At 36.8% G+C, this 25,148-nt stretch overlaps 2 protein-coding genes across 29 annotated transcripts in view; both read left to right on the forward strand.

Moving 5' to 3' along the window:
* The window catches only part of LOC105840137 (serine/threonine-protein kinase 26), a 140,195-nt gene extending 134,305 nt beyond the window's left edge, over positions 1-5,890 (forward strand). For 3 of the 4 annotated variants that reach the window (XM_012686934.3, XM_012686933.3, XM_028194554.2), the window contains 6 exons: positions 517-702; positions 954-1,099; positions 1,345-1,627; positions 1,700-2,071; positions 2,174-2,397; positions 2,472-5,890. In XM_012686934.3, coding sequence (XP_012542388.2) covers positions 517-702; positions 954-1,099; positions 1,345-1,627; positions 1,700-2,071; positions 2,174-2,397; positions 2,472-2,481 — 1,221 coding nt within the window. In that variant the 3' untranslated portion in view covers positions 2,482-5,890. The remainder of the gene's footprint in view (positions 1-516; positions 703-953; positions 1,100-1,344; positions 1,628-1,699; positions 2,072-2,173; positions 2,398-2,471) is intronic. The other variant, XM_028194556.2, reaches the window with a different exon arrangement.
* A 4,469-nt stretch (positions 5,891-10,359) lies between these two features.
* The window catches only part of LOC105836083, a 62,143-nt gene continuing 47,354 nt past the window's right edge, over positions 10,360-25,148 (forward strand). Inside the window, exons 1-4 of one of the 25 annotated variants that reach the window (XM_036283188.1) lie at positions 10,360-10,998; positions 20,908-20,981; positions 21,688-21,767; positions 22,501-24,042. In XM_036283188.1, coding sequence (XP_036139081.1) covers positions 23,699-24,042 — 344 coding nt within the window. In that variant the 5' untranslated portion in view covers positions 10,360-10,998; positions 20,908-20,981; positions 21,688-21,767; positions 22,501-23,698. The other 24 variants (XM_036283191.1, XM_036283190.1, XM_036283192.1 and 21 more) reach the window with 24 other exon arrangements.

The raw sequence follows: 25,148 nt of genomic DNA on the forward strand, positions 1-25,148 counted from the left end.
GTTTAAAAAATTAAATTTTTAAGTAACAAAAAGTTTTCAATCTTTAAATCATTTATTGTAAAAATATAATAATTTTTCTCTGGACAATATAATAGGTGGTATAAGCTTTAGATTTTGTGTTAGATTAGCGTTTTGAGATTTCACTTAAAAAAATAAAAAATTTTTGGATTTGTTTAATTATTGCGAAATTTTATAATTATTATCTATTTATTTTTTGATTCCTCTTTTTATTTAATTCTTGTAGAAACATAAGTACTTGTAATAGGACGATACTTAATATTAATTTGCTGCTGTATAAAACAGATTGAAAACTATAAACTTATTTAATTTATTAGTAGAAAACTTTTTAATTAATTTTTTATTGTATTACTTTTTAAATATTAAGTATATCTCTTTCTTTTCCTTTTTCTTCGCTTCTTTGGAAATTATCTTCAAAGTAGCGCGGTCACGTTTTCATTAGCGTGTTATTAGCACTTCATCTGGCAAGTAATAATTCTGCAAATGCTTGTCTCGCAGGCTGACATTTGGTCCTTGGGCATCACGGCGATTGAGCTTGCAAAAGGAGAGCCACCCAATAGTGAGTTGCATCCCATGAGGGTTCTCTTCCTAATACCCAAGAACAATCCGCCGCAATTGACCGGGAATTACACGAAGCAGTTCAAGGAGTTCGTCGAAGCCTGCCTCAACAAGGATCCCGAAAATGTGAGTATATCGTTATATTCAAAGCCTGTATTTTGAGTTATTAGTCAATTGCATTTTGTAACTTGGAAAATATTTCTCACATTGTTAAATCGTTCGATTTTTTATTGTCTGTGATTATTATTAAATTAATAAAAACTAATGTGAGAGCAATAACAATGAAAAGTTATTTTCACAACTTAAACATTTTAACTCGTAAGAAACAGTCGATTTTTATTTATTGTAATATAATTTGTGTGTGTATGTGTGTGCAGAGGCCAACGGCAAAAGAATTGCTGAAGTTCCAGTTTATTAGGAAGGCGAAGAAGAACTCGTACCTGATTGACCTGATCGACAGGTACAAAAAGTGGAAATCGCAACGCAGCGAAGAGTCAGAAACCGAGAGCGAGAATTCGGACTCGTGAGTATATTCATTGGCGTTTCTGTCACGCTTCTTACGAAAGTAAAAGCTACAGCTTGTTATTTTTGTACGTTACGTACGCTCAAGATCTTTCTTTTTTCTGTTGTAAATTCCGTAATAAATTTTATATCTTGAACGTACAAGAAGAAAGAGAACCAGTTCGAGGCCGTTTATCAATCGTGCGGTATAATAGGCCATCCGAGCGCGGTACTAAATTGTAACACACTGCATTGCACGATGTTCAGGGAGGAATCTAAGCAAGACAGCGACATGGACGAGCCATGGATAATGACGGTGAAAGGCCCGCATGGGGTCAAAGGATCCGTGGTACCTATGCTGCCACTGGACGAGCAGCCCGCATCTCTGACCCTAACACATACGAACCACAGATCCTCCAATCACAACCAGCCGAGCTGTAAACCGCACGCGAATGGTGCCTCGCGATCACCACCAAAGGATTCGACGCTTAATCATTATAGAAGCGAGTCCAGGGATTCGTTACGCGATGGCCAAGCAAAACACGCGCCTGTATGTTATCAACAATTGATTGTGTTTCGCGTTTATATTTATCTTTTTCTTATTTTTTTTTTTCTTTTGTAGTCCCGACCACATGAAGCCGCGCCTCCACCACCGGTAGACACGCGAGAGAAACGAGATGAGCGAGACTATCGTGACTCCAGCCGAGAATCTACGCTCAGAGAGTTCTCCTCGAAGGAAATGCGCGACAGTCGCGAGAGGGACAGAGATATTATCAGGGAACGAGAGCGGGATAGGGAAGGCAGAGATCGGGATAGAGCCAGAGGAGAATTCAATTCACGGGAGAAGAGGAGAAATAGTAAACCGGACGTGCCCATTACTTCGATGGCCGATCATAGATCTAGTGAGGATAAGCAGAGGCCCAGAAGTTCGCAGGAGCTCAAGCATCCGCGGAGCGTTGCTCTATCCGGTGTCGTTTTTCCTCTTCTTTCCGAGGTACGATAAATTCATTCGGAATGATAAAAATATATAAAAAGTATAAAAAATAAAAATTAGTGAGATTTATGGGAATGACCTGTGGTTCCAATAATATTGCAGCTCCAACGAAAACACCAATATTCGGCAAGAGACAATAACGGCGAAGGCGGTAGCGGTGGCAAAAATGGTGGTGCTGTAGAAGAACTGAGAAGCGCCTTTGAGTCGGCGGAACGCACATCGCCGGGAATGACAGAATCCCTAATCCGCGAATTAATTAAATCCCTACTTCCGCCCAATCACTCTGAAGGTCGTTTGTCTATGCTAATGGAGAAGGTTATTTTAAGGTAATATTCTCTCGAGCATACGCACCTCCCGCGGTGCATTTGCGCAAAAGGAACAACATGTTCTTTTGTTTTAGGGATACGTAGGGACGCGAGAGGACAAAGGTCCGCAAGAGATTGTGGTCCCAGAATATCCTGACATTGTAAAACCATACGTTATTTCTCGATTATCAATTTACTAACCAATACGAGCCGAGCATGTCGTCAATCGAATGACGATTCCGAACGTGAACGTGAAGGTACGAGGAAAATGTGTTCGTTGTCCCATAATCCCGTTCCTTCTTCGCTCTTCCCCACTCTCGCTGATCTATAAAGGCCGTACTACAACGAAGTCTATCGAAGTTTTACGAAGTAGTCTATTGAACCACCCCATTTTCACCTGCCTACCTCGCCGTAAGATAAAAATATATATAGACGGCAGATACACGCGAAACGTTGTGCCAGTATTCTTGCAGTTCCTACTCGTGTAATTGTCATCCTTTTTTGAACTTCTCGATTGAGTTGTCCTACATTTAAACGTTTCTTCGTATCGATTCAGCGCCCGACAGTTAATTTCAATTGCAGAAATCGATTTATCATTATGGAATTTGTACGTTCTTCTTTTGTACATTCTTTTTTCACTTTTTAAAAATCTTCTAATTGTGTTGTAAATATTTGTAACTTTATAATTTTTGTAAAATTATGAAACATGAATAATGAAGAGCTAAAAGTATGTTATTTTTCAATCAATTATAGACAATTTATTTAATAGGTGATTGGGAGTCGGCGCTATCATAAGTGGGCAAGATTTTCTTTATGTAATATAATGTTTTACTCAATCTTACACACAATTTTTATCAGACATTTTGGCTCAATTTTTCACTATTCTCAGTATCTTGCTTTTTAGTAGTGTTATATTGATACATAGTCTTTTTTCACATGTCCTATTAAAAGCCATTAAAGTAAGATAAGATCTAAGCCATTATATTCGCAATATAATAGTATTTCACAGTTTCAAGATTGGATAGAATTGTCTCTTGTGTGCATTCATAGAGCTTCACATTATTCTTATAACATAATGTATGATTCACTTGGCCTGTGTCTCTTGATTTATAAGATATAAATCAATAGTTGGATGTTGCTGTAACAATTTAAATTAAAATTAATGTATAAAACGGAAAATAAATAATTAAAATCGTAACCAATAAAAAACACAATTAAACATTTAAATTACAGTTATATATTTATCAATAAATATTGACTTTTTCAATTGTTGTCACAATATAAAATCGAAAAATTGATTTAAGTTATCTGATGCAAGTTGTATAAGATTGTTTTTTTATGTGAGTTTAATGTGTCATATCCATTGGTGGATGTACGACATTTATGACTGTATTTCAGTTACTCCTTTATTTATCTGTGTTATAGTCCGTAGTGTTTTTATTATATGATATTTTCTATTCTCACAATAAATTGGTAAATAACTTTAAGGGTGCTGAGTTCCTCTTTTTTATCCAATTCCATATTTTGTGTAGTTTACTCGCTCCGACTTTGTTCAGATCACATTTTATAAAGTTCATATCCATTTTTATCTAATCGTATAGTGCGGAGTCGAAACCAAAATAATTAAGTTTTCATATTCACTGCTGCATTGATATATATGTTACTTTATTTAGCTTTTTTCGCTAAATTTGTTTTGAAGTTGTAATGATTCGTACAAGATTGAAAAAAGTATTAGGTTACATAAAAAATACGCAATAATCTTGTTACAGTGCCGACACCCAATTGCCTGTTAAATTTCTCCATAACTGATTGAATTTTTCAAAAAAGTCTTTGAACATTATCATTAATGTTATTTTTTAAATCTGCTAGATGAAACGAAAGAACTGTCGGTCGATTCCTTTTTTATTACCTTAGATGTTAAAATGCTCTTCATTACTAATAGATTAATTACAAAGAGAATGTAAAAAGGAGTATTCGGTTTAATAGCTGCAAGCCTTACGTTAAGGAAAAGAGCTAACGCTTTAGTGATCTTGTGGCAATCAGTTAACGAGTAGAGAAAGGCGGAAAATAGACGGCAATGCGTTTGCGAAAAGGCTGAATCGAAACCTCCATTGCATAATAGCCTAATAAATATCTTTTAAACCTTCTTCATGTTCGGCGTGAGCATCGATCTGGTGATACAACAAAATTGTATAGACTCGGCAAAACGGATAGATGAAAAGTATTCGATGACTTGGTCTTGCCTCAATATAGATACGTTCGCAGCACGCACTAGCGAGATATCTCGAGCACATAACCGTGATCAATATAAAGAAAAACGTCCGATTCTGGTTTTTAAAACTGATGTCTTTACAGAGAAAATATTTAATAATTAATGAGAAAATGGTTTCGTCCAAACGGTCAACCAAAAGGAAAAAAATGTGTTCTTTATGAACAGATTTCTTCTCGTGACTTCCTACGCTAGTGCATGTTTCGAAAATGAAAGAAAAGAGCTCTAGCGCGCGTTGCTAGAGGAATTGTAAATATGTATGTAGCGCGATAAGATAGTCTTATTGTTCTGATCGACGTCTTTGCCAACCGGTCGCACAGCTCCGTTTAACGATCTTGTTACGAAGAGAAAAAAAGAATTCCTTTTTCTTCCTTGGTCATATCGTTCGTCATCGTTGAAGAAGATGATAGACATAGGCTATAGGCAATAATTGCCATTACAAATTTATCGAAGGCTTTTATCGTTTCGTGTAGTTTTCGCTTGTTGCGTAAAAATTGCAGGTAAGCCGTTTTACAATGTTTCAGAAACCGTACGCGACGTATATAAAAAAAATAGCGTTTAAAAATATATATAATTAATTTCTAGTTGTGTGTAAAAAATTCACTTGAAAATCGTCGAGAAACAATGCTATTTTAGAACTCTCTATCATCTCCAGTATACGTACATCCATGAAAGATGCTTCAATCTTTCCGTCGCGCCTTAAAATATCGCATTAACGTCATTAACTTAGAATAATAACGGAATCGTTCCATGTTAACATGTCATTAAACTGTCAGTACAGCATTGCCGAATTGTTTTCGAAAATTTTCGAAAATATGTTTTGAGCGAGAAAAATATTGGAAAAAAAGCGTGTTTTATAAGATATTTCAATTCTTCGAGACATTGGCTAATATGGAACGACTCGACAATCGATTCAGACGGAATTTATTACATGAGGAGATACAAGAAAAGTTTATTGAACTTTAAATGCGCGGTGCGTTCGAACAGTGACGATCGGAACATTACACATGTGCACACACAACAAACACACACACACACACACACACACACATACACAACGCGGAATTTGAGTACTGCCGTTCTTCCAGACTTAACTTGCGTTACAAACACGAGTATTTCTCGAATTCACCGCACTTGATTTTCACTTGATCGAGTCTGAGCTGCGATGGCTCCCGCGCAGGGCGTCGACACTTAATCCAACGTTGTTTGTAAACTAATGTATTTTATAAAAAATATATATAGAGAGAGAGAAAAAAAATTCCACACGCATACACATACACATATACATACGTATAGAGAGTTATATAGAAAATATCATCTAAGGGATGGTCGGAGAAAAGTTTCGCTCTTCCAACGGAACAAGGACCATTCTGCATATGGTGATTTAAAAGAAAATACAAAAGGGTGATAGAGCAAGAGTGAGAAAGAAGAGGGGCGAATTTGTAAACGAGGATACGTCAATTAACAGTAGAATCGAAAAGTAAAGTGGCAAAGAGACTTAATTACGTTATCGAATATGATTGCACTAATCTACAATTTGGTCTTTTCTCTTCTTTTTTTAATTCAATTCTTTATTTAGATGATTATGTTTAGTAAGAAATGAAAAAAGTGGACGTTACAGAAATCTTTGTTTTACTACCTCCTTTTCTTTTTCTCCATTCCATTTCTCTATCGCCCGTCTAGATGGGGAGTAAGTCAGATTATACGATAGGTATCGATTTTATTTTTAGTTGAGTTATGTTTTTATATATATATATATATATATATATATATATATGTATGTATGTATATATTCTTCATTTACATTGTATATTAATATAGTCATCTTATGTCAACCGATCAAACGATTTTTTAAATCTTAAGGCGTAAAAAAAGAATATTTTTATGGCAATTGAGAAAGAAACGCTTGACAAGGTTCGACATGATTTGATTTTTACGAACTATTGTTGTTTCTCTCGCGTTTTGGATTAAGTTTTCTGGTCTTTACAACGATCGCTACCGTGAGTAGACCTCATAACGCTGCCATAAATGCTTACCAGTTACATCTACACGGTAGTGTCGTGTACGAAGGTATATCCGTGCGAGAGAGCTCTAGAGAGAAGACTTAGCTAAGTAGGCTGTGTAAGCAGTATGCTTGTTAAAAAGAATTATTAGATCACTCGCGGAATAGCGATCGATTTTATGTCCAGCGATGATTATACGTTTTATCGAGAACATTTGTTTTCCTTGATGGCCGACTTCAGTCGATGGCCTCTGTTGTATATGCAGACTGTATGTACAAAACTGTCGTCTAAGAGTATTAATCCGCCAGTGACAAGATTGGACGAAAGTCGCGTCTCCGTCAACGTTTTAAGAAGGCGTTTTACACTTAAGTTTCTGTTTTTTATATTTATGTGAATGTATTAAATTTTCTATTTCTGCCGGACTGTACAACGTTGCCACTGGCGGAATATTTTTCATCTCACCGCTCCCGGTATTAAGCGTATCTCTGCGGCGAAGTTAAGACTCTTGTAATTTATTTTACTTGGAGAAAATCAAGATATAATTTCTTTCATTTTCTTTTCTTTAATTCAATTTTGGATTTAAAGTTTCAACGCGTTTTAGTCAAGCTTTTACTGAGAATGCGATAAGATAAGCAAAATTGGAATGCGATCAAATTGTTTTGGAAAGTTAACGAAGAGATTCCTGAAAATTCACAATCGAATATTTTTATGCTGTCAGCTAAGAAATTCCCTGAACTTTCGAATATATTTCGTGCATACGACTCAACGCTAAACTGTCCTGTTTCTCTTCAAATACATAGTACGAACAGGTGTAATGGCGCCGAACTGTGATTGTCGATTTTTCGGAAGCTCATTCCTTGTTTTTAATTTATATGCTTTATAATGATTGATTGAGAGTGAGAATTCTTTATTTGATTGAGACAACGGTAATTAGAGAGACAGAATCGGCATGCGAGATTGTTTATTCGAGATCCGTGACCCGCACCACACCAATCCGAATTACGCGTCCTATCGTATACCACACGGCACTCTTCTTTGTATTATACTCTTAGCTACTGTCCATCCGATATATATTCAGCGTTAAAAACACATCGTGGTAACAATAATGTCTCTCGGTGCGCGTAGAATATACATATATAAATAAATATATATATTATATATATAAAATATATAAATATATATATTTTTTGTATTTTACTTCTACCTCTTCTCTCTTTCTTCTTCTCTTTCCTCTCTTCTCTCCTTCCTCTCTCTGCTCTCTTCTCTCTTTCTCTCTCTTCTCTCTCTCTCTTGGCTGCGTTGGACTGTATTATATTGACTGTATGTGGCATGCTGAGGGCGTGTACAAATACGAAATAAAGATGAAATAAATCATGATATGTGTGGTGAGTATTTCCTTAATCATTACATCAAAGAGACACATAATTAGAAAATGTATGTTAAATTTAACACATACCGCGTATTAAACGGTTCACATTAAGCTCTTCAAAGTGTTTACTGTCGGCAAAAGTTGGGAAAATCTAAAATTTTCAGGCAATTTTTTTATCCTTGAAAATCATTTTTATGGGTTTTTATTGATAATCAGGAAAATTTTGAGGAAACTTTATTTTTGAATTCTATCTCTATTTTTTTGTGACAGAATTGTGTCTTTAATCATTTTTTTCTTGATAATGCAAACTCAATTAGCAATAACTATGATATACAATCTACGTACATTTTCTTGCAATTCGCAAGTTTTTATTTTTTTTAATTGATGACAATAGGAGACATACATCGTTCTAAATTGGCGTTGTATATTTAATCACTTTTTGAATTTTGTATCTCTAAGTCAGATTTATATATTATAGATTGATCATTATATGCTATATTTAGTTCATATTAGTGGCTGTTATAAATGTATGATTAAAGAATATTAAAAGATACATATAATAATTTTTTTCTGAAATTGCATTAAAAGTCTTTATTTGGAATTTTGAATAAAACTCTTGAAAAATCCAAAAAATTTTTACATACTTCTTTTATAGAATGTGAGTAGACAACTATTTTTGTATTAATATTTAACACAAGATGAATAAAAAAATTAATACAAAAATTATATTAAAAAATTAAAACAAAATTGTAACACTTTGATACAATTAGGGAAATACTTGAAAACAAATTTTTGTTTTGTAAATTTTTTACATATTTCTTTAATACGATTAACATGTATAATAACATGTATTATAACATGACATATATTTTTAACATTTTTTTACATTTTTAATCTATTATTTTATTAGTTATTTATAAATGATACCATTTTAACAAAGAAATTTTAAATATCTTAATTTAAGACAAAATTTTTGAATAATATTAAATTAATTCGAATATGTTAAAGATTTAACACACTTTTAATAAAAACTGATTTTAATTTTCTGTTGTGTATGTTACACGGCCCAAGAAAATTCTGATAGAATCTAGAAAAATAATTATATTACGAATAAAGGGGGAGAGAGGGAAAGAAATCTAATTTTATTATTCTTTGTGTTTTAATTTATTGCAATGATAAATTTTACTTTTAATTTACTTTTAAAGTATATTATAATAATTAATAGAATTGTTTAAGAAAGTAAAATTTAAGTAAAATTAAATATAATTATGCAAAGTAGTAACTAATTATTTAAAAAAAACAATCTTCAAAAATAAAATATTAAATTTATTTGATGATTTATATTGTAATTGTTATTTAGAGTAATTTAATATTTCAAAATTACAACATTCTTATGTAATATAACTTTTCAAATAAACTTTTAACTTTAAATTAATTATCCCTGTTATGTAATAATGTAATTTACAAGGATGGAAAATTTATACATTACTTGTAACATTACCATTATAATTATTTTTTTAGTAATAGTCTGTTGTTTATGTTTAAAACTATTTGAAAGCTACTTTTAAGCTGTCATAAGTTAATTATATATTTTGTGTGTAAAATTATCTTGTCAAAATTTTTTTAATATAAAAAAATGTGCAGTAATTTTTAATTAAAAAATTGTTCTAGTTTTTGTAATTCTTATTTTAACAAAAAACAAAAAAGTAAATTTTATGTTTAATTTAATCTTGTTTTAATACTAGAAAATATTTACATACTTTTTGATATTAAAATTTAAGAAATTTAATATTTAAAAAAATTATATTTTGCGATTAAAAAAAGATGTTTTGCAGTTTTTGAGTATTTTTTTCCATTTATTAAGGTACTTAAAAGGTATAGAGCGCTGAATTTTTAGGGTTAGACAATTATGAGTGGTAACTACTCAATGTGTATACGAAGGCTTAAGTAACAATAAGAATAGGGAATAACTTATAAAAAATATAACTCTTTCCCGACTCTGATTTACATATTTACATATTCAAAAAGCATTTAAAATCTAATTTGAAATGATTCAATATGGAGCCATTTGCTCTATATTTCACACATACACATACAGAGATTTTAATATTTTTTATAAAGTTTTAACGCCGGCGCTTCCTGGTGACGACGTCGCTGTTGTCGCTGTGTGACATCGTCTGAAGAGCGCAGGTCCGCGCATCGAGATGTGGTCCACGAGGTGGTCAGGAGAGACGCGGAGGGCATAGCGGTTCTCCGCAACGCGTCTCTTTCTCCCCGTGCAGTAGTCGACAGCATCCCGCGGGTGGTCGCGATCGAAGTACCAGAGGCGGGAGGGCCGACAAACTGCAAGGGAGGACAAAGAGGGTGTCCGCTCTATCTTTTCCTCCCTCATTTTCTCTCTCTCTCTCTCTCTTTTCTCGCTTTCTCTCTTTCCCTATCTTTCATCCATCCCTCATTCTTCAGCATCGCTCCTTCCATCAGAAAAGAGAGACGTATGTAACAAAAAATGCACCCTGCTCATGCGAAAAGACCGTTTATGGCTCTTCGGAGAGACGGACAGATGCAGAGAGAGAGAGAGAGAGAGAGAGAGAGAAACATGGAGAATTCTCGCGCTTTTATACGCGTATAAATAGAGCGGGGCACACCTCTCTCGGCGACGAATGAGTGTCCCGGACGCGCCCTCGGAAATATGTCCCCGCGCGCGCTACTCCGAAGGTTGGTCCGCGACTACTCGCAACAGTGTTTACGTTTACGGTGTATCGCGGAGTGATCGCACCCACACCGCGAGCGGGTCCACGTCCCCACGCGGGCAGAGTGTCGGCGCCTGGACCCGCGCGAAAGCGCTCTACGGCTCTGGTGCGAGTGTTCCGTGTGTGTACCCGGTCGGCTAATCTCCGACGGTGGAATCGCAGCGAGGCGCAGCAGCATCTCTCGATGTTGTCGCGCCAGAATATCGCCAAGTGCGTCGTCGCGGTACTGACGTACGTATTTCGTGAGAGGCGGAACCCGCTCGTCGATCTAACCGTCTCTAGTAGCCCAATACATTGACGGAACATTGGCACAATTTTGGATAAAACATTGGTTATATCGGGAGTGCATTGGCCAATGTTTTTCCAATGTTACGTCAATATTAGTCATAAAATATTGGTTCCAACTTAGAATTCAATATAAAAAATTGTTTCGTCCAACATCGGCCTAACGTTGAACCATAATTGAACGAATATTGCTGCTTAGACAAATTGGCTAAATAAGGTAAAGCGTTTACTTTACAATATTGGACCAATATTATGGATATTTGTTTTACATTACTTTTCAATATTGCGCCAATGTTTTGTGCTCCCACATCCCGATTTCCGCGTGATTTCCCGATCTCTCGTATTTCGAATGTTACCATGTGTACCCGTGGAGCGGTATTACCAATTAAATTTGGCTCACTCGCTGAATATTCAGTGAAGTTACTTTTGGTTGCATTATTCCGAATGCTTAATTGGTATCATTTCACTCAACACGCGGTAGCCGTTGTCAAACTCTTTTCTCTACGGTGTGACGATGGCGATGTTGCTTCCAGCATGCGGCCGCGCCCGCTTAACAATACCGCACGAGCGACCCAACGCATGGCACTTACGTTCGACGTATGAAATATATCGGAACTGTTCTCGAAACTTTCAGCTACCATGTCATGGCGTTACCACGCGTGGCCACCTTTGCGCTTTCAATCATCAGAATTATTTGGATACCCTTTGGCCGTTTCTCCCAAGGCACTTTCGTGCTGTTACCTCACTTCCTTAATTGTTTCGCTACCACGCCCATTTTATTACGCCCAGGCTTCAATCGGGCTTGCCGTCCGGCTATTCATTAGCGGACAAGGGGTAGGAAACGACCCGCCTTCGTCCCTCCGACTTTAAAAACTGATGACACACATTTAGGTATTCTACTCGCTGTACGTTGTTTTTGTTCGGGTGCCAAGATCTGAGCGATTCGCCGACTCCGAGAGTACGCGCGCGTGCCTAATCGGCACGCGCGTATCAGTATCGCGAGCACGTTTTCCACGCACGGTGTATTTTGACGCGACCGCAGAATTCTTCTCGTCATCGCAATCGTCTCTGGCACTTGACGCGACTCTTTAAAGCTATTAAGGCACAGTGATGACGGAGAAGAGTTACTCGGCATCGGCCGAGGATGATCGATGAACAGATAATGGATTTATTTACGGTGCATTTCGCGCTTACGCGGTAAAAGGAGGGAGAGACAGAAAGAGAGAAAGAGGGGAAGGAGAAGCGAGAGATCTGTCGATGAAAGTGAACGGATCGATTGAAGAAAAACTTGGATTTATATCCGGTTGTCGATCTGTCGCGGAATAATTTGTTTTTAAATTAGATTCCTCCGCAAGGTTCTTCTTCTACATCGTAATCTCAAATAGAACGAAATGCAAATACCGCTCTTTATTTTAAATATCTCGTTTTTAACAGGAAGGGGAAGTTGCTATTTAATTTTAGAATTTAATTTTTACGACTGTGTTCTTGTGGTTTGAAAAGATTTTCGGAAATCTTGGGAAAAACGGTCCTTTTTATGTTTTTTGCCGTACTATTTCGAGTTTTAAGATAATTCTACATCAATAATTTTAAGACTTTTTTACATTGAAAAATTACAATAAGTTAGTTAATAAGTAAATAATTCAAATAGTATTCATTATTACAATATTTTTCCATATTGGAGAAAAAAATGGAAAAAAATATGTGTGTGGTTTTCTTCCTGAATTTTATTTTTCTGAAAAATTAAAAACACTATCCCTGACACAATTTTAAATTATTTGCCAATCTTTGTTACGCTTGAAATAATGGAATACTGAACAGCTGTACTTGATAACAAAGTTGCAGTAACGTTACATCCAATTACTACTCATTTCGTATCGCATAATATATCCCGATGCTCCGGATTTCGTGCGTATCGATACGCTGTTATCTCTCTCGAGCTCGAGTTTCCACATAGCAAACTCTCACGAAACGACACAAGTTAGTCCGTTAGGAGCGAAAGCTCGGTATTTGCACTTTAATAAGCGAGATAACGGGATCGTATGCGTCTTTCCGAGGGAGGACTCTTCATGCAATATACAAGACGGACTCATGTAATTGAATGCGGGGAAGGCAGATTCGTAATGTTAGGTACGTGCGCTCGCAATGTGCCATTTTCACGAATGGAACGTAGAGGGTTCGTTGGAGCATGCAGTCAACGGAGAGGAGACGAGGTAACGCGTCAAAACGACACGTAAGGGAATGCCTGAAGGCGATTTAATTTAAGCTTCTACCGAGAGGATTACCGAATATGTACCTAAGTTATTGTTTCCTAAGTTATACCTCAAATTTTATATTTTTACTTAATGTAAACAATATTTAGGAACAAAAATATATAAACTGAAAAATGGGTAATATAGAGATATATGAACAAGAAATTTAACAGGTTTTATTTTGTGTAAGCTAAAACATTTTAAAAAATTTGGTATAATTAATATTAAATTGTAATATTAAATTATTATTAATTTATGTATTTAATAATAATAAAATCACGAAAATTTATATTTTTATTTAAAATTTACTGTACATGTATACATTTACAATTATTATAAAGATATTTTTATAAAATCAAATTTTCCTAAATCATGCTACATCTAAATTACAATAAATAAAATTAAAGACTAAAAATATGTCAATTACAAAATAAATTTAAAGCAGTTTTATTTTGGTATTCGTAATTTCTTTATCTTTTTATTATTTTTTTTTATTAATTATTAAATATATAAATTTATTCCTTTTTCAATAAATTATTAATAAAATAAATATTATTAAACTAATGATTCCTTACTTTTAAGATTATTTTAACTTATAAATTTGATACTTTCAAAGACAATACGATTTAGAAAACCTAACAAGTATGATTTGGACAGATCATACCTTTTGCAGCATATATGTTGTAAAAATGTAACTTACAATAAATCAATTCGTTACTGCTGAAAATAAGAAATGTAATAATAGATACCTAAAACATTAGGTTATTATACAACATTCATTTGCGTACAAATCAGAAAATAATAAAAGTGGTAAAACACATTCGATAACTCTTCTCTCCATCGCGATAATCCAATACTGTCCAGAAGAAATTCTAAAAATGCTGAATAAAAGTGAACAAAACAGCTCTTTTACGGTAGAACGGACTGCGCGAATTTATCTCTAACGCCGTGAAAATTCGCACGACGAACTGATTCCACGTATCTATTTCCAGGTACTGCGCGAACCACCTTTTATCTACAAATTCCTTCAATTTTTTTAGGTTGACTTTTTTATCGTTACAAAAAATTTTAGAGATATTAGTACAATTGTGACAAACGTCGACGTCTCTCTAAGTATAAAAAAATGATAAATAAACGTTTTCGATCTGCATTTCCATCTGTATGCTCCGTCGCACCCCGGAAAACTGCGAAAAGAGCAGAGCGTGGAACTTTGTATCGCCGCGGTTTCTAAACGAACGATATCCGGGGACGTAATCTACCCCCCCCCCCTCTCTCTCTCTCTCTCTCTCACTGTCCGCTAAAGCGTAACGCTCGCCGGCACACGCCAGGTAGCTGCGCTTTAATTACTTATTTTTCTTTGCCGCTCCAAAAAGCCACCGATGTGTAATAGAATCGGCGCGGGGCTCCTCCCGTTGCGCGCGCGCGGCTTTACACGCGCGGCCAGAGCGGAGCGGAGCGGAGCGAAGCGGAGTGGAGCGGCAGTGAATCCCGACGACGCGCGGAGCGCGGACGTGTTCGGTGTTTGCGCCAGCGTTTTGCCAGTTTGGAGACCGGTGCGTTCGCGTGGAATTCCTTTCTTTTTTTTCAACCCAGCCCGTCCGCGCGACGTCTAATCTTAATCAACGTCGATCAACGCGACAATTCGACGCGGTTAGTCAATTTAGTGAGTCCCCGCCTTTCTTCAGTCCTGTTATGTGTAATGCACGCGCGACGTGTGCTCTCTCGCGGCGTTTCTGTGCGTATACAACATAGCTGTGTGTACATAGCACACAGGGAGGAAGGGATGGGGGGGGGGGTAGAGCTTTAAAGTTCGGAGTTCTCCTGGCTCCACGCGCGCGACTAATTTTGACCAGCGTTGATGTGGATACCGTTTAACTTTACTGCTCGACTTACCGCCTCCGTCCAATTTTACTTCCGCGTCGCGTGTTTCGCGCTCGGCGCGAGAAAGAGAGGCAACCGTAGACGCCGGGCTAGTAAACCAAACGCCACGCGGCCAGTAAACTAAAAATACACGTCAAAGCGTAACGGCGTATAATCCTCATCTCGTCACGATCCGGCACTGTTCGAAGATTCTTATTCTCGGCAAAAAGGCTGCCGCGTCAAATCTCCCTGCAATCTCTTCCGAGATTATTCCGCGATAAAAAGCCGCCGATAAAGAGCGACGCGTCCTTGGCGCGTTGCGTATCTCAGTCGTTTCCGGCTCGTCGCGACGACGACGACGGTGCTTGCTTGTCCGTCACTCGAACGCGCGCATCTGCATCCCTTTGCCGCGTTCCGCCCGAGGAGATCGCGCGGTTGGTGTCAAACGGCGGCAGCAACGTGGCGCGTCAAGCCAAGTCATCGCGCGCAACTCGCAGCAGAAGCTCGCGTTTCTTTTTTTCTCTTCACGCTGTACTGCCTCACGCTCGCGCGGTAACGAGACCCCGCGGAAGCCTACCCGTGTTAATTACCTCTCTTTCTATCCCTTTCACGGCGCTGATAATTCCCCGCAAATCCCGCGTCACGTTACATCAGCACGTTTTTCTTCTTCACACTTGTCGAGCGACCGGGCTTACACTGTTTTCTTAACGTTGCGAAACGGGATTTCTCTCTTTGCACAAATCAGTTGCAAGGAAAAGACGATAGGTAAAGTGGATCGATTTTGGCCCCCGAAGTGGCAAGCAAGACGATATGTTTCTTTTTCTGTAGTCTTTGGGCTGCTGAAGCCGACTTTGACTTTTATCAAGTGTGCAAATTAATTCGGTGCCTTTTTTCACAAAATTCAAAGTTTATTCATAGAATGTCAAGTAGGGGAAAGGCGGGCAAAGCGGCCACAGGAGATATGAAGGGCCGTATGGTTTTGCCATCGCGCTAAGAATCCCTAAACTCGTTCCATTCAATGTCCTCAGTCACGTAGAGAAGCTCGAAACAGTTAACGTGTCGTCTCTCGAAGTTATTACAATTTTTGTAGGTTTTAATTACCCTAATATAAAATAAGTACTCAATTTTTGTATTTGTTACTATTAAACCAAGTGACTTACCGTTTTTTTCAACAAAATTGTTTTAAAAAAGTGGTATTTTCGCTACAAAATTCCGCTTTGACGATTATATAGTTCCGGCAGGTTGTTAAAATAGAACAACTTTTTGTGTAATGTCGTCAATCCGGGCAAACAAAGTGGCCAGGCTGGTGGAGACTGTTGGCCACTTTGTCCGCCGAGCACCAACTCTTTTTTCCTTTTGTATTATTACCATGCCCGATATAAAAAGAACTTTGAATATACGTTTCATTATTAACAGGCTACCTTAATTAACATTTTGAACTTTTCAACTTTTCTATAACGTCTTATAACAAATTATTTTTTCCAAGTTATTTTGGCAATTGTTTTGAATTTACGTAACTTTTATATAAATAAAATACATTATTTTATAAGTTTAAATCGTTTTCTTTCAGTCATTTTTTATTTTAAAGCTAAGTGGCCTGCTCGACATGACCGGGCAAAGTGGCCACTTGGGTACTTTTTGAAAAATTCAATATTTTAAGTATTTAACTCAATCTTAAAATGATTGAAAAATTCTATTATGTACTAGGATAGTAAAGTATATAATCACTAATATTGATACCTTTACGGCGATTGCAAGTCAGCTTAAAAAATCAGCAAACCTTAGCTTGGCCACTTAGCCCGCTTCTCCCCTATACGTTTAATGTTCAAAATAACTTTCATTATTTTTTATGTCTTTATTTATCGGGCAGTTGACAAATGAAAAAACTTGACAATTTGGATTTAATAAACTCTTTAATGCTTTTTCAAATTTCATCAATTATTTTAAAACATTTGTCAGCTAAGTGATGTTGGAACGAATGAAGAAGGTAGTAATCTTACAAAGAATAAGCTGCATAGGAGAGAATTTCCTAAATCTATATATGACAACCTTCGTCCCTTTGTGATCAAACATTCTCGTGCTACAAAATTGCTTGCCTAGTTCCATTGTTAATACAAAGCTATTTTCGCATAGCTTTAGCAGCATTTTTTTCAAATGAAATGCGCAAAAAATGCTGCTAAAATGCAATGTCTCAAATGCTACCTTTCGATCGTCATTATGTTGACTGCTGTTTCATGATTTCGATTGTCGTCTGCTTCACCAAAGTACATTGTGTTTTGAAATCTTAGAGATATCACACAAATTGCAAAAAAAAAAACCAAAAAATATTTAATTTTAAAACTGAGTTCTATAAGATATTGAATAAAAGAAACATGTAGTTTTTATTTGTTACTTTGGAGACTAAATCAGTTTATTTTAGCCATTATTTTTAGTGTTAAATTTAACATTGTATGTCCCACGGTTCACTCAAATTTTTTTGTTAATTTAATATAAGATACGAATTAGATAGTAATAAAAATAGTATATAAAAAATTAACATGAAAAATATATCACTTTGATTTATTGATTTAGAAACAAATTATGGACATATTTCTTCAGTTAAATAAACTTTTTTATAATATATACATACATACATTTTATTTAATTTGTTTTAGAATTTATATTTTTAAAATTACAATATTTTTTATGTATTTATTTACTTATAAAATGTATTATTTTAATCAGAAATGTTGAATTAATTTAACGTAAAATATTCAAATAACACAATCATATGTTAAATTAATACTCAGGGTGTATAAAAAATGCAACATAAAAGCAAAAATTAATTTTACACAAATACAAAATGATTTTTATTTCGGAATTTCGAGTTGAAAAGTAAGTGCCAAAATTAAATAAGATTAATTTTTATTGAGATTAGTGATATATCACGAATTTCATTTGAGAATTTTAGACCTTCTTGACCTCGATCGTGGCTCAAGTTTCGTGTCAGCAAAGAAAAAGAAAGAAAGAGAGATTCAAGAACGTTGTAAAGCGTCCGGATTAAAATCATCGTGTCGACGGCTCGTGATACAATCGTACAGTATCTTCTTCTACAGATGACTTTTCAAGCATTCTCCACACAGCGAATCATAAATGCTCGCTTCAACGACGTTGCACTGCACCGAGACGCTTCTCCGGATTAAATGTCGTCGTAAAAAACGACCTTCATGAGAAAAAGCTCTTGCCTCTCTGCTTTTATTTCTTTTTTTTTTTCTTTTCATCACTACACTTTGACTGTATTATTTGTGATGCAGCAATTCAAAAAATATAAAATTTCGTATTCGATTTCCGAGATAGCATGAAACTAACGTCGCCGAGAGATAAATTATTTTTCTATTAAAAGCAAACCGTAAGAGTCCTTCATACAAGCATAGTGTTAAAAATTTGATGTGAGAGAAAGAATCCAAAAAAGTAATATCTAAAGAATTGGGAATCAAAGACAAAAGCGTTTACAAAGTAAAAAGTATTTTGTATTTGTATTAAAAACGATTTTTGTTAAAATTTGTGTGGTAAAGTTTTAATATACTCAAGTGTTAATTTAACATAATATGATTGTGTTATTTAAATTCAACATTTCTTAATATCAACACAATTTATGTGTAAATAACAAATAACATAAATACAATCAAGAGAAGAAAATGCCAATTCTAGATCAAAGAACTTTGATGTGTGTAACTGTGAATGTGTGTAATGGATCTTGATGTTTGTAAAATTTCAACATTAATTGTTAAATATATTTTTTGCTGCCAGTGCATGAAAAATGGTCCTTTTCTCGCGTATCACTTCACACAAAAGGACCAATATTTCGACATACAGGTAACAAAAAAATATTGCATGCGACATGTACGGATCAGTTATTATCCGCCCGTGCGAGTGAACACATTCGCCTTTGGCTCGTGTGTTCATATCCCGCACTTACGGGCAATTTACCGCACTAGTTGCATAAATATCTATTTCAGTTTTATATCTGTATGCTGATATACAGAACTCAATATTTGATACTGAAATGTTATTTAACCACCAAGATTTGCTTTAATCAAGAATTGGCATTTTCTTTTTTAAATTATATCAATTACACATTGGTTTAATGCTCAACGTATTATTGTTTAAATAATATAATATAGTTTTGAAATGAAAATTCTAAGATAAATGAAACATACGTATAAATATGTAGTCATTAATTTTTACTAAAGAAATATGCTTTCACAATAATTTGTCTTCAAATTATATTAAAGCATTATATTTTCGTGTTAATCTTTTATACGTAATATTTACTGTTAATGTTACTTTCTAATATTCACTTTGTATTAAATAAACAGAAACATTTCAATTTATTGAAATATGTCAAATGTACTAAATTTAGAACAAAATTTTTCATTATATAAATTTAAATGGCAGAAACAATTTTATATCACGGATGAAACGTGGCTTGTAGATTATGGAATTCCTTGATTTTGTTCTCGAGGTAAACTAGTTGAGATTGACTTGAATATAAATTCTATGACACGATGCGACATTTGCATTCACGCAAGAGGAAAAACAACACGGAAGCGCGTTCCATTGTGCTGAACGATAATTCCACTCGCGATCGCTCGTGCTGCGGTACAATAATTAAATTTACGATTCCAATTCCGCCGTGTCGGTGACCTTTCTTCTCTGTTTGATCACAGAGGGAGACCCATGATTGACGTCAAGGTGGAGGGGAACGCGCGCGTGTCTCGTCCTCGCGGATAAATTTAGCCCTTTAACATGCGCGATTTTAGGGGCGTTACTCCCTCTGACCTTTCCGTGAATAAAGTATACCGCGGTATTTCTCTAAGATAGGAGAAACGGGGAATTCGAACATATGTAACGAAAGGGGAATCTCGAGGGGGGTCGTCGGAGAGGACAGTCGGCGGCATTTTCAGGCAATTGCCTCAATTAACCTAGAAATTGAATTAAAGGTGGTATTCTGCTTTGTTAGGCTCATAAAAAGACTTGTTTTCGAGAATTTTTCTCGACTAAAAGTATTGAAGCAATTAAAATGTTGAATAATTATTGATTTTTGTAGATTATAAAAATGATATTTTTTATTATCGCAGATTGTTTAGTGGATGATGTAGAAATAGCGTTAAATTCGAGGAATATAGGCCACCTCTGTGGAAATGATTAAGAGCTACTAATTGATCATAGAAACAATTAATTTTTTAAATTTATGAGTTCGCGCGTGCACGAACCCGTGTGCCGATTAAAGTAATATTAAGAAATGAAAATTGATAAAATAGTCACTGAGAAAAAAATGTAACATTTGCGACTGTAATTGCGTAGTATAATAATTATAGTCAGAAATATCATTTTTATAATAATCATTACTATAATGTTGGTAATAATGAGCATATTACACATGAGCACTTACAGTAATGTTTATAGTGATTGTTTCATAGTATAACTTATTAAAATCTCCATTTCAGTTATGGCAACCATATGATAAGTTGGATAGATTAATATTATGATTATGGGAGCTTTAATATAATTTAAACAAACTATAATTTATATCATTGAATAACTATAAAAATATGATTGGGTTCAATAGTGACTGTAAATTATAGTGATATTAATGTAATTACATACTGCAACTATATGTTTTTATCTTTGAAAAACTGTCATTTTATCGATTTTGTACGAATTCGTATAAATTAAGAAAAATTTTTTGTTTCTATTTTTTCAGATCAATCAGTGGCTCTCAATCGCTTCCGCGGAGGGAATCTTTAACTCCGAAGGCTTTCTATCGGGTCTAACGAAGTAAAACGTCCACTTAATCGCAACTAGCGCGAATTTCTCACAGACTTTCAGGTTTTTAACACGATAAAACGTAACGCGTCGGGAGCGCGACGACAACGCGATAACATGATAACGTTTTTCAAAACATCCAGGTGTAAATGTCAAAATAGGTCGCCGGTCAAATGCGCAATCGAGTGAGATTTCCCGGCGCGCCGTCGTCGGTGCGGCGTAATAACAAAGTGGAGAAAATGTCAGTAACACGTAACGAAGAGTTTCATAATCGCGCGTTCTTGCCGAGCATAGGGACGCGCGATAGGATCCATTCGGTCGCGTGAGATTCGCGGTGGGAGGAGAGGGGGGGGAACACGTCGTCGTTGCTCGAAATTAATTCGATCGGCGTCGATTGACTCGCGTTATTCGTTGTGGCACGTCACGATATGGGTCGGTCGGACGGACACATTGTTACGTGACACGCAAGGCCGAAGTGGATGCTGCGTTACATGGGGAAACGAAACGAGGGAGAGAAGAGAGACAGCCGCGTTACGCGTGAATGAATAGTCTGCTTTCGCGGCGCGGCTGAACGGCGACTTCAGCGGGAGACGTCCGATACATCCGAACTTGGTTTTTCAATCGAAAAACGATAGCCTCGCGCGTGCACGTGGAAACATTGTTACCCGCAAAGCGCGTGGGGTGTTGTGTGTAACGTAATTAAGTGTGTTAATTAAAGCAGCGTGTTTTTCCACTTGAAAACCGCGAGATTTGTCGAATGCGAAAGGAGAACGCAACAGCGCTGTCCTTATCCTTGATGTAGGTGCCTGAGCAACAATTCAACGTCCTGGGACGTCCAAATATGAAAAATCCCAGCTTATGCCATTGAAAGATTGGATCTAAAATACCTCAAGGACATTATTTGAATCCTGTAATAAGAATTTTTTCGCAAACATTTTAGAAACGTCCAATATGGCTGATTTTTTAACTAATAATTTTTTTTTTTTTCATTTCAATTTTATTAAATAATACTGGATGACTTTACTTTACATATCTGACATCTACGAAAGTTTCGATAACAATTCTTAAATATCATGCCTTTATTGGTATACGGTATTCTCAAAATCCTGAAAATTAGACTCTAAGGTGAAAGTAAATTCACGTATTTTATTAGTAAAATTTTCTTTAGTTCTATTTAAAATTTATTTCAGAAATTTAAATTTATTTTTGAAAGATATACATGTTAAAATATATTATACTTGTAAATTTTTTAATGTGAATTTTTAACGACAATGCGGAAATTAAGACAATGTCTTTATCTAAGTTACACATCTTTGGGCTGTCTTAATGACGTCTGTTGGAGGTCTTTTGGTACATCAACATATCGAACATCCGCGTAAAGAAAAACGGGACATCTTTTGGATGTTCATACGACGTCAAATTGTTGTTTGGGTATCTTTCCATAAAGATCAAAATTGGAGCCCGTACGATGTTTGCTTTTAATATCCCGTCATGTCGTACTAATCTTGTGCGCGATTTTTCATGTACCCAGGAGATCGTCGTAAAATAATTTTATATGATCGTACACCAGTGCGTCATCGGATCGATCTTTTCAATTCACCTCCGTTCTCACTTTTCCGAGAAACTGATACACGATGATGGGAACGATTTGAGTGGATCGGAGTATACGTGTCAGCACGGAGGACCTCGATTACCTCTCGCCGCAGGCGTAAGGAAGACAGCGTTACAGTTGGCTCGATTCTCAGATTCTCCGCTTTTCCCTTTTCCTATTCTAACTAATCTCAAGAAGATACGCGACACGGAGGGGGGCACGAGTAGAAACGGAGGAGGAAGCGCGAGAATGAAATGACATGGTCCAGAAACGGTAATTTCGGAAGGCCAGCCAGACAGATGCGAGAAGATGACGCGGGACGCGACCCGGGTGCGCGCGATCTCTGCGCACGTATGCGCGCACGCACACACGCGCGAGCAATTAAATTAAGGAAGCGCGGGCGTGCGTGCCCACTCGTTCGCTCGCGTGCGCCTCGAGCCTGCGATCGCGCAGCGAGATAATTTACGTTGTACTCCTACCCGTGGAATGAATGAACGTGACCTACGCATTTTTTCTTTCCGCTCGGGTCGCGACGCAGAGAGGGGAAGAGGAAAGAGGAGGAGTACGTGCGAGAGAAAGAGAAAGAGAGAGAGAGAGAGAGGGAGAAAGTCAAAAAGGAGAACCAGAAGGACCGAGCACGAGGGCGTGCGCCGTAAACCAAGCGCTTCGAAACGCGATACGTTGTGATACCATACGAAGAGGTTCCGAATATTCACGCGGACGATTTCGTGTCACGTATCGAGGAAGTAAACAAAAAAGACAACGACGTGTTGCGCACCGATCGTCCGGAAGGGTCGACGGCGACAGTGATAGTCCCTTGCGCCTTTTCTACCGTAACGTAAAAACGATATACAAGTGCGGATACAATACGTAGAGTACCGATCTCGTTCTACTCGCGGGTTGATTTACGCGCGAGAATCGAACGTGTCGTTGGCACGTGATCGAGCGCGAAATCGAGGATTTCACCCGCGATCCTCCAGGCGCGGAAACGTCACGCGGTTTCGGACGAGTGAGAAGAGGAAGAGAGAGAGAGAAAAAAAAAAGAGACGGAGGCGAGAGCGCGAGATGTGCCGAAGGCATTTGCTCAACGTGACACACGCCAGCAGCGGTTTCTCCCCTCCCCCCGTGATGCGAATAGATGCGACGTGGGAGGATCGTTATCGGATGGGCAATAAGGTCGGGAGCAATTGAACTCTCGGCGCGACGTCGGTGGATTTCGTCGTTGATCCAGAAGAACGACGGACGACGTCGCCCTTCGTGGATCATGGAGAGGAAGAGCGGCGGAGAGGCGCGGCCGAAGATCGAGATCGTACGGGTCTCGTCCATCGAGCGCAGCAACTTCCGGCCGCTGGACGGGGTGCAGCTGCGCGCGACCTACAGCCACGTGCGAGTGGGCACTTACTGCCCGGAACCGGAAGCCGCCGGTGGCGGCGGACCAACCGAGACCAAGCCGCCGATCGAGCAGACGCGACGCTTCAAGAAGTGAGTGATTTTCTCGACATTTACTTTAATCGCGATAGACAAACGTGGAATGTTTCGTTATCGCGACAAGGCGTAATCAGTTTTGCGGAGATAACAACCGACGACCGATCGATAACGCCAATTTTTCCACCTTGCTTTGTGCCTAATGAGATATAAGTGAAGGAAGGTCACCAATACTGACGTACTATTTTGTTTTTAGATATTTCTTAATTAAAAGCTGAAAATTAAACTTTGTAAACAGAAGTAAACTGGAAAATGTCTTCTATCATCTTCGATATAGCAGTTTTTATAATGTAATACTATTTTTCATATTTTGTAATAAATAAACGTTTTCGGAACATAACCGAAAATGAACGTCTGAGAAATTGGACTCCAAAATTGATGTAGTAAGTAATAATAGCAGACACTGTGATAGAGGAGTTAATTATAAAATAAATTGCTAAATTAAGTAATAATAAAATATTTCTATGTTAAAACTAACAAAGGTGATAGAATAAAAAAATTAGAAATAAACGTTTAAAAATGAAAACAATTTAACAATTAAAATCCTAGTAGTAAAACATTGGCGCAATATTAAGAAAGAATATAATTGCAATATCCCCAATATTAGTTCAATATTGTAAAGTGAACGCTTTATCTTATTTAGCTACACTGGAACCCCGCGTTAGCGGACTGTTCGGGGCTTTGGTCCGCTAACGCGGGGTTATCTCCTATTGCTTGGTTTCACTCCCACTCCGTGAAATACGCGACTGCATTGCTCATTGCTATCCCCACACACGCTACTCATGTGGGCCGAGTGCATATGGAGGGGATAGTTTCCGCTAACGCGGAGTACGCTAACGCGGGGTTCCAGTGTAATTTGTCTAACCAGCAATATTAATTTAATACTGACTTAGTATTGGGCCAATGTTAAATCATTCAATTTTTCATATTAGATATTGTATCCTAATTTGGAATCGATATTTTATAATCAATATTACACTGTGAAACATTGAAAAAACATTGGTCAACGCATTTTCAATATAATTAACATTTAGCCAATATATTTTGCTACTAGGAAAAATAAAAATAAACAATTTATTTAAGAAATAAACAATTTATTTGAA

Source organism: Monomorium pharaonis, chromosome 2, assembly GCF_013373865.1.
Source record: "Monomorium pharaonis isolate MP-MQ-018 chromosome 2, ASM1337386v2, whole genome shotgun sequence".
Lineage (NCBI taxonomy): Eukaryota > Metazoa > Arthropoda > Insecta > Hymenoptera > Formicidae > Monomorium > Monomorium pharaonis.